The sequence below is a fragment of the Fukomys damarensis genome, unplaced genomic scaffold (genome assembly GCF_012274545.1).
Source record: "Fukomys damarensis isolate Sample0158 unplaced genomic scaffold, DMR_v1.0_HiC HiC_scaffold_11, whole genome shotgun sequence".
NCBI lineage: Eukaryota > Metazoa > Chordata > Mammalia > Rodentia > Bathyergidae > Fukomys > Fukomys damarensis.
In genome coordinates this window covers 21,904,454-21,915,153 of record NW_022900923.1, presented here as the reverse complement: position 1 = coordinate 21,915,153, position 10,700 = coordinate 21,904,454, and the positions used below count along the sequence as shown (strand labels likewise).

The following is a 10,700-nucleotide window of genomic DNA, read 5'->3' as shown; positions in this document are numbered from 1 at the left end:
AACTCTTTGATTTTTAAAAACAATGAAAGTGAGATAGACTACCTTTTCCACTTTCAAAGATTTGGGTGATTAGGCCAGGCGTGGTGGCGCATGCCTGTAAACCTAGCACTTGGGAGGTTGAGGCAGGAGGATCAGTGAGTTCGATCAAAAAAACAAACAAATATTTGAGTGATTAGGATGGGCTCACTCTAACAAAACAGGATAATTTCTCCATCTCAAGGTCCTGAACCTTTATCACATTGCAAAATCCTTTTTGCTACATAAGGTATGTAGTCACAAGTTCCAGAATTAACAGTGAGAAAGAGAAACGGGGAGGGAGGGGCTGGGTAAGACCTTAGCAAATCTCCCTTAAAAACCAGGGAAGCTAAGGTTAGACAAAGCTTTGTCCTCACAGGGGTAGGACTCTAGCTGATTCTTACTCTGGTACAGATCTGCAATTATATCTATATATCCATATACCTATATATAGATATAGATATAGATTCTATATATTGAAGTACTGAAGATTTGAACTCAGCTTTCCTAAACCACATCCCTAAAGGCCTTTTTTAAAAAAAAAAATTTTTTTTTGAGACAGAGTCTTGCTAAATGAGTTTGGGCTCCAATGTGCCATCCTGCCCCAGCTTCCGGAGTGCTGGAATTAATTACTGTCATTTAGAAAAACTACTAAAACCTGATACAGTCATTTTGTACTAACTTGCATGTTTATCCTATCTCCACTATTTCTTGGTTTTTACTTTTGAAAGAGGGTTTTATTATTCAGATCAGGCTGGTCTTGAGCTCACTAAGTTAGCCCAGGCTGGCCTCAAACTCATGATTCTCCTGCTACAGCTGAGTAAGAAAATTGTAGGCATGCACGATTATGCCTGGCTTCTCCACTGTTTTTTAAAATTCCTTAAAGTCATAGTGCAAGCACCAGAAAGATGCTATTCCATATAACTGTTGGTATTTAAAATAGAATGGGTTCAAAATTCATTAGTATCTGAAAAAGAAATGTAGAAACACGGTACTTAGGTGGACAAATGAAACAGGACTCCAACTCAAAACTACTATAAAGGGAAAGCTTTTGGTTCTACATAAACAAATGTGTCAGAAAAATGTATCTAAGCCAGACAGAATGGCACACATCTGTAGTCTCGGCATTTTCTCCTGAATCTCAGATTTTTTTAAATGGTGACTGGATTGTGATTTGTCAGTGGCTGTTATCTGGCAGGTGTGGGGCAGGGTGCACTGAGCTGCATTTCCAGCCTTCTTTTATTTTGATTGGTGTGTTTTTTGACAGTGTCTGATAAGTCGTTAGACTGCCCAAAACGGGCTGGAATTTAGGTTCCTCCTACCTCAGACCCCTCCTGAATCTCAGATTTTTTTAAATGGTGACTGGATTGTGATTTGTCAGTGGCTGTTATCTGGCAGGTGTGGGGCAGGGTGCACTGAGCTGCATTTCCAGCCTTCTTTTATTTTGATTGGTGTGTTTTTTGACAGTGTCTGATAAGTCGTTAGACTGCCCAAAACGGGCTGGAATTTAGGTTCCTCCTACCTCAGACCCCTAGAGTGCTGGGATTACAGGCGTGTGCCACCACAGCCAGCAATGACTGTAATCATTTGTCTTTGGGATCCCTGGAGTTTTACCTCTTGTCTCCTTGACCGCAGATACTTTTGACTTCCTACGGTCATAAGACGCTGGGGAGATCAATGGCGAGGATGGCGTTTTCGGGAGAGACATAATAATGCTTCCTATCACTCTTTTTATTAACGTGAAATGCTCCTCCAGAAAGTAAACGCAGAAATAAATCAGTGTGCTACTGGCACTGTCAGGTTACAACACTGTCCTGTAGGTAAAACAAAAGTCTCGTTAAAGTGCTTATGTTTAGATTGAGGTTCCAGAATTCATCTTGCGTAGTTTGCCCTCTTTCGGAGACCTCTATGATCTCTCAGGTCATCCGACCTGACTCAGAAGCTTGGAGGCGCGTGAGGGTCCGGGCAGAGGCCGGGAAGAACAAACCCGCTCACCCTACCCGCTGGCCCTGCACCCTGGCCGCCCGCAGCTCGGTGGCGCGCTCTTGGCAGTCAGCTCGGGACTCCAACCTCTCCCACAAGCAGTGCCCTCGCGGACGACAGCTCCATGGACTCAGGGGCCTGGCAGGGCGAGGGCTCTCACGGTTTCTTCATTTAAATCGATGGGAAACGGACACTTGTAACCGGCACCAGCAAACCGAGCCTCCCGCCGGGGCCGGCTGCCTTGCCTTTCCCCGGAACGCCTGGCGTCGTCATAGAAACCGAGGTCCCGGGGCCCTAGCAACCCTCAGTAGAGGCTGCCTTCAGCGGTGCCGGCGGAAAAAAGGAACAGGTGAAAAACAGCCCCTATTCTCTCGGATTTTCAGTGTGTTCTAAGTCACAGCATAGTTTCAATAGAAATAGAGGATAAAAATGATTAATCGGGCCGTTGTCTCGGAATCCCAGGGTCTAGATACCAGGGCTGCGGACCTGCAGGCGCGAACAGGTTCGCCCGGCAGAAGTCTCTGCGGCCCGTGCTGGATTTGACGAGCTGTTTCAGAACTTGGTTTTATCGCTGTGCCCTTTATTTTTTGAGTCTTGCATGTTTCTGTAAAAGCCAAATTCGGGAGAATAGGCTCTGGGTTCCTGTCAGCCGAGGCTTTCGCCTGAACCTTGGCGTTGTGCTCCCCACCTCGTTAGAGACACGCTCGCCCTTCCCGGAAAGAGAGGCAAAGCGTTCCCGACACCCACGCCCGCCGGGGGACCCCGGCCCAGCCCAGCCCTTGTAGAGCCCTCGGGTCGTCTCGCTTAAAACTCGATTTTCGGGACTGTAGGATCACTATTTGTACAAAGCTGAGTCCACGCTCCCTCCCGGCTACTGGCCGTCTCTCCTTTCCCCAGAACGCCTTTCTTGATTGCGTGTTAGGGATCATTAAATATTGAGACAAATTTAATGCCACATAATAACGGTGGCATCTCAGCGTCTTGTTGCCTTTCCTCTAGACAGTGAACGTCAGAAAACTTATTCTCGTCATATTCCTTAGTTCAAAGTCAATGGACAACGTGTTCACAGAATTAAGGCTCTGGTTTCCAAACTAATGGCAATTCCCAAACTACGGGCAAAGGGTTCAAAGCAATATTAGGAACAAGTTCTTAAACCGACCCTTGCTTATGTCTGGTGCAGGCCACAAAGATCTTGCTCAGGGGAGAACCTGGCCATGCACTTATTTTTAAGGACTGGTAGTCATTAAACACAAATGACAGGCGAGGCAAAGGCAAGTAGGTGAAGGGTAATTTTCCCCAATTTGTTGCCCCTCTCCCTCCTCACTGGCGTCACGTTAGAACTTCAGAGGTCTCACAACTCCAGTTTCTAGAAGAACAAAGTGACCTCTTTTACATTCTTTTAACCCAGTTCAAAAATTCTAAGTAAGGTATTAGTGAAGAGAAAAATGAACGAACACACTCAAAAGATACGTAGAAAGTAACATCTGTAGAATTTGAGAAGTGATCAATCTGTAACGTGAAGAAAATGACATCAGAGATTACTTCAGTGCACTTGGTGGTGGTGTCCTGGTAGTCCCAGCTCCTCAGAAGTCTAAGGCTGGAGCATCACTTTGTAAGAGTCTGACTGAACCAGAGCGACTCCATGTTGACCAGCAAACGACCTAGAGACTGTCACTCCCCACCATCCCTTATAGGATAACTAATGATTAATTGTGAATTGTTAGGTAACTGCTCTGAAGTAGCTGGGAAACTAAATGGAAACTGTAGTGAACACAAAGACCCAACATAAATCACGCCACTCCTTGCTTGCCTGTAGTTGAATGTTCTGAACATTATAATCTAAGTTGTAAATGGAATAATGGATAATCGATCTGCTCATCATTAGTATGTGACGGTCAAGTATATGCTTGATGACCACTAGCTCAGATCAACTGATTCTTTGCCTTTGTCCTCTTCCTGTAAGTTTTAAGTGTAACCCCCCCCCCTTAGCCCTATATAAAATGGCCTCTGTTTCTGAGCTAGTTGCCTCTCTGAGCTACTTGGCTTCGGGAGTGCCATCTGGCCAGACTAATAAAGATCTATTTGCTAGCTTGCCTGGTGTGTTCCTTCCTGGGTGACTCTCGCTGTCCAACAAGCTCCTGGAGCCTCGCTGAGCTTCTGAGCCCAGCATCGTGGCAGCCTCTTGACTGTTCACGCTCCAGGAGTAAAAGTGAGACTTAAGTCTTACAACTCGAGCCCAGGAATTGAAGACCAGCCTAGGCAAACTAATATCTTGGAAACAAAAAACAAAACAAAAAAATCACTTTTTTCTTTCTGTCCTGTGCAAAAGTATGTGATCACACATACCATTTACAGAGAACTGAAGGTTCAGTATTAGACTTAGGACCATACGGAGTTGGAAGTATTACTGAGACATCCAAGTGGAAATGGAAGATAACTGATTATGTCTGAAGATCCCCAAAGCTGGTTAAAATTGGATAAAATAAACATTACAAGACAACCACTGTTAAAGATTAGTGTTATTTTTGGGCAAGCGCTATTCTTGGGGAAGCTCTTCCTGTAACTATATACCAAGGTATTGATGGGAAACCAGACCCTCACTTGGTCCTCGATTCTTTGTGCCCTTTAATAAAAGAATTCAGTCAAGACACATAGGTTAGCAGAAGTATAGGTGAAATTTATTATAAGGTGGATATAGAGAATTACATCAAATGAGAAGACATCTGCACCGAATGTGAGTTTGGATACATATTGGGATAGTTCGACTTATCCACATTTTACTTAGAAGTTACTTTGAAACTGCAAAATGTCTTTGTATCCTTTTTAGATGTTTTCTTCACGGGCTTTAATCATGTAAGAACTTACAAAAGGAAATTTGAGGGGTTGGGGATTTAGCTCAGTGGTAAGACCACTTACCTAGCAAGAACAAGGCCCTGAGTTTGATCCTCAGCACCACCTACCCCCCCCAAATTAAAAGGAAAATGGAGAAAAATCTTAATTTAAACCAAGCCCAGCCAAAGGCAGGAGGGCCTTTAACCGAAGAAATTTTTTCTTGTATCTGGAAGAGGCAGCCAGGAATGCATTTTATACCTTGTTCTGGAATTAGCCAGGTGCACAATGTATAACCTTCATCTGTCATTGTGCTGTGGGACTGCTTTAGGTGCGAGGGCTAACAAATGATTATAAATGTATTATACATCCACGTCTCTTAACTGGAAATGCATGCTATTTTGGGTCCCCTCCGCACTTTTGTACCTGAACCCCACTAATGTCTACTTGCCTGCCCAGTAAAGGGAACCCTAAAATGAGTAAAGTGATATATTGAGGGTTTTGATGAAAAATACCATAGCAAAATGTAGGACAAACAGGTTAAGAATTTTGCTTAATGGGAAACATCAATGGGAGGCCTGTTTGCGCATGCTTGTTATCCCAGCACTTGGGAGTCTGAGGTCACCCTGAACTCCATAAGAGACCCTGTCTTTAAAAAAAAAGTTGCTTTTCTAAAAGGGGACTACGTTTTTTCCAAATATATTACCACATTCTTTTCATATATTCAGTATTTTACCATTTTTGTATGTATTTTTAAAGCTTAAAAATTAGATTGATGCTAATACAATGCATTCTAAACAAAGATATCATACCAGTGGTTAAGCAAATAAGGATGTGAGTGGGAAGAGAGAAGATGAAGAATTCAAGAAAAGAGCAAACAAGAATCAGAAAAGACCTCTCAGATAACAAAACAAAACAAAACTCTTTAAAAACAACTTCAGAGTTGCGCGACCCTTCCGCTGCTATCAGAACACTATGGATTAAGACACAAAATGGAGGTACAAACAGGAAGCTACTGCACTGACCCAAGTGGCTAAGCCTCAACTGGAGCTTCAGCCCTCTGCCCACCAAGAATTGGCACATCAGCACATGGGACTTCAAGCTGTCTCTAAATGACTGGGTGAATGATTGACTTTTCAACTGTTTTTTTTTGTTTGTTTTTGGTACTGGGGATCAAACTCCAGACCTTGTACTTTTGAGGCAGGCGCCACTGAACTAAATCTCAGACCCTCAAGGACTGTCTCCTTAAAACATGGAGGCTGGGGATGTGGCTGGGACTGGGGGAGGAAGGAAAGAAGACATACCACAAGGCCATGGTGCAGCTTGAACTTAACACCCATGGGAAAGAGCATATTGACAGCAGAAACAAACATAAAAGAAAGAATGAGCACTTAGGAAAAAAAATACAGAACAATGTTGGATTTAAAAACAAACTATAAGTTCTGAAATTAATCCATTCTTTTTTTCTCAAGCCCAACTTAGCTATTAAAGAGCCTCATCAGTGGTGATGCCACAAATGACCTGTAGACCCAGTTACTCAGAAGTGGTGACACAAGATACCTTGATCTCAGTAGTTTAAAACCAACTTGAACTACTGGGCTATGTAAAAACCAACCAACAAAAACCCTCTATATTTTACAGGGAAAAACTTAGTATGAAGGACATAGTAGATTACATAATTATATAGCTTTCCTACAAACCTAAAGCATATTAATTTTACTATTGTTATCGGTTTTTCAAACAAGGCACTAAATTTAGGGTGAGGAAAAGGTGCTCCACCCTCCCCATTTCAACCACACTAGTTGTATTTTCTCTATAAAGTAGGGTTATATGTAGGATTTTATTTCAACAAAGGGTCTCAACACTGTTACTTGAGGGGCCAGGGATTTAGCTCAGTGGTTCCGCCACCTGCCTCACAAGCACAAGGTCCCAAGTTCGATCCCCAGTACAACCCCCAAAAATGAAGTCGCCACTATTACCTGACAGAACTTTTGTGATGTTAAAAACTAATCAAATCCGTATAGAAATTTCTGTAACCTTCATTGCATGTCTCAAAATATTTATGTCCCAGTTTCCTTCAATTTCAGAGCCTAGAGGTAAGATATCAGAATACCTAAGACAGGGCTGGGGATTTAGCTCAGTGATGTCGCCACCTGCCTTGCAAGCACAAGGTCCTGAGTTAGATCCCTGAAAAAATACCTAAGACACATCTTTGTTAGTGTGTATAGTATTACATATACTAAGTGAAATTTTGCAAGACTGGTAAGCAAGTCATTTAAACTTTGTACGAGCTATCTTCCATTAAGGAATTTGTTTCCAAGACTGTAAGCATTCTTTACATTGGCAGAAATAAAAACTCGCTACTTTCTTTCTTCCCTATAAATTCTAAAACTTACCTATAAAATATACACACTAGTTCTAAATATTTGACTTAAATACCTAGGTTAACAGCAGCAATACTTCTTTTTACAAGTTTGCCACTCTATTCTAATGATAAAGCAGATACGTTTGAAAGTAATTTTGAAAAAATGGAATTATCAGTGTGTGCCTGTAACAATCTTTTTAAAATGACCAACTTACCAGCATCCAATGCCCATTCACATCATCCTAAGGTCTAAAGAAAAACATATATTCTTGGGAGTTTGCAGCATTTGAAACATTTGGATTTTTAAAAAATACCAATGAGAAGTCAGGCTTCAAACTTATGATGTGTAAGAAAATAATGAAGCCATATTTCTGCCAGGTGTATTGCTTGCCACAATCCTATGAGGTAGTTATTATCCCCACTTTACAGATGAGGACAATTCTGGCTCTGATATGGAACTTAAACCTAGTTCACATTGCTAACAAATACAAGGGTATCTTCATCAAAAGCCTGTGCTTTCTTTTCACATTACTGGTTTTCAAACTGTACCAGTATTCTAGGATGAGAGAATAAGTACACCAGCTGCAGGCCTGCTATAACTAGTTCAACCCAAAGAGCATTTAATGTGTCTGTTTTATGTGCTAGATTTAAGTGTGACTATTTTTAAACTACTACACTGTATCAGGCCACCTCATTACCGCAGTTGTATTAGTTACCTTCACTATTGTTCCTCCACAAAAAAACCACCAGACTTTATTCAAAACTATTTATACCCATACTGCACCAAGACTTTATTTTATTTATTTATTTATTTTGCATAAGAGAGCTATCAACAACTAATCATATTTTAAAATTTATTTTTGTTTTTTGAGACAGGGTCTTGTTATGTAATTCAGGCTGGCCTCAAACTTGCAGTGATCCCCCTGCCTCAGCCTTCCCAGTGCTGAGATACAGGTGTGCAACACTACAACACCTGGCTGTACCTTTTTAGAAAATGTAGAACAAATGAGTAACTTTGCAGCATAACATTGTTGCTTTCTATAAATTCTTATTAAAAATTCAATTTTTCAGTCATATATTTTAAAATTACAATGAAAATTGCTTACACTAATTTGTTGTATAAAATAATCCGTCTGCAAATATAGATTATACATTGTACCTTTTTTTTTCCCTCAGTGCTGAGATGAAACGTAGGACACTGGGCATAGAAGGAATATTACCTGGACACCTCCCCAGTTCTACATTGTACTTTTTTTTTCTAGACAGGGTCTCAAAAAATTCAGGCTGGCTTCAAACTCATGGAGATCCTTTTGCCAGAGTCTCCTAAGTGTTGGGATTATAGGAATGCACCATCATACCTGGCTATACTTTCTTAAAATGGCAGTGTCACAAACTTCCATCTAGCAAATACTGAAAAGGGTCAAAAAAATTTTCCCTATTCTTTTTGTTCCCAAATTATTAGTTAATTATATTATTAATCATTAGCTACTGACAGGGTAAAAGAAGACTCAGTTTTTCTAATTAAATTCTAACAGGCAAGCAACTTCATGTAGGCAACTTTGGTACATTAATCTGCCACCAAAAGAACCCAACTCCATTTTTTTCTGCCATTATATAGGACTGAGAATAAAAGGTATCTAATACTGTATATTTATCCCATACATAAAGGTACTAAAAGATCAAATGAGAGATTTAATGCGAAAGAGAAATACTGTGCAACTACTTTATTGTTTTCTTAAATAATCACCCAAGATCATAGTAACTAATACTTCTTACTGTAAAGAAACTCTAAATTCATTATTTTCAGAAGGAAGAATCATCTTGTAACTGAACATAATTGTCACCCCATTAGAATAATAGGAAAATATAAGTGAATTTTCCTGAAACACATGAGCAAAAGGTTTTACTTCTTTATTTAAGAAGTACAAGTGATGGTCTAAAGGAAAGACTTGCTAAAAGCAGCTAGTAATAAGAATAGACTTATCAAACCAATTTTTGACAAGAAGTGGCCAGTCCTATAAGTGTTATGTGATTTTGAAAGTTTCTTAGGACAGTCTTAGAATTCTATCAGTCTATATACCCCTACACATATCACTTATTATCACTTAAAATCTTGGACAGAAAAATCACTAATAAAAGGGAAAAGGAGGTTTTTGTTGTTGGTTTTTTTAAATGGCTTCAATCAACATAGTGCAGGGCTGCCTGCAAGCCTGTAATCTCAGAATTTATAGAGAAGCTGAGGCAGGAAACTTGCAAATTTGAGTCCACCCTGGGCAACCTAGCAAAACTGTGTTTCAAAATTTAAAATGAAATAAAATAAAAAAGAGTAGGAATGTAGCTCAATGGTAGACTGTCTCTGGGTTCAATCTTCAGCACTACACTAAAAAAATAAAGTAAAACAGCTTGCATCAGTCCAACAAATACAGTATTCAGAATCACTACAGAGCAACACAGTCCTAACAGAAATGTCTGCCTTAAAATTCCATTCTCTTACTTCAAAAGATTGGCTAATTCATAACCAAGTCTAGATCTATTTATTTCATTATATTTCACATGTAGTTAAGATCCAAATGACTGGTTCATTTTGATTTTCAGACATTACAAGGTATAGTGAAACAGTCCTACTGAAGGTTATACTTCCATTACACTTACAGTAATGTGCAGAACATTACTTCTCGGGAGCACAAGGGATAACTTTAAAATAACCTCACTTGGGACTCACATGTATCGCTGACGTTTGAAAAACACTTCAACTCATCTGGATCAAAGGTGTGGTGAATAAAATGGATCGTCAGGCTGGATGCTTATGGTCCACATTAGGTGTGGCTATTATAAAACTACATTATCTTTTTGGAAGACTCCAACTATCTGACAAGACTTCCACGATACAAGAATTGTAACTGCTCCAATGAATAGTAACGATTTGAGTAATTTATAAATCTCCTTTCTTTGGGTAGAAAGTTGAACTACATGGTCTCTGACAACCTTTCCAGTACAGTTTTTACAAACATAACCATACCTCATACAGACAAAATAATCCCTACCTCCCACACTGTATTAAGAGTAGGCATCTTATAACCTGGAATATCACAAAGAGAAAACATTTCTTTAAAAAGGATCACATATTAATTTGTTTCATCCAAAAATATTTTACTGTTAAAACTGTAACAATTGAGGAAATGCTTCAGAAGCCAGCTTCTGGATCCTTAATAATTGCTTGAATAAGTAATGGAGTTGATTAATACTTATGTTACAGACTCACTAGTCTGCAAAGTAATTCAAGGCAAGTTAATATTTATTAGACAATAAAATAACTGTAACAAAGGATACTTCCAAATAACTGCAAATAAGTTAAGTTTAAAAATCTGCCACATAAATTACACGATAAACTACTTTAAACACATAATTGACTGAGCAAGTCTTTTTAAAACTACTTTGGAAGTTATGAGAAAAAGTTTTTCTTTTTTCTGTGCTACTTCTTTTTCCCTTTTACTCTGCCCCCTCAATA

At 39.8% G+C, this 10,700-nt stretch overlaps 1 protein-coding gene across 8 annotated transcripts in view; it reads right to left on the bottom strand.

Moving 5' to 3' along the window:
• Positions 1-2,267, bottom strand: part of Axdnd1 (axonemal dynein light chain domain containing 1) — a 193,402-nt gene extending 191,135 nt beyond the window's left edge. For 5 of the 8 annotated variants that reach the window (XM_010630237.2, XM_010630244.2, XM_010630241.2 and 2 more), the window contains exons 1-2: positions 2,016-2,267; positions 1,630-1,829 (exon numbers count right to left, since the gene is read on the bottom strand). In XM_010630237.2, the coding sequence (XP_010628539.1) occupies positions 1,630-1,723 (94 nt within the window). In that variant the 5' untranslated portion in view covers positions 1,724-1,829; positions 2,016-2,267. Of the gene's footprint in view, positions 1-1,629; positions 1,830-1,945 lie in introns of all 8 variants that reach the window. The other 3 variants (XM_010630238.2, XM_010630239.2, XM_010630240.2) reach the window with 3 other exon arrangements.
• Positions 2,268-10,700: the final 8,433 nt, after the last annotated feature.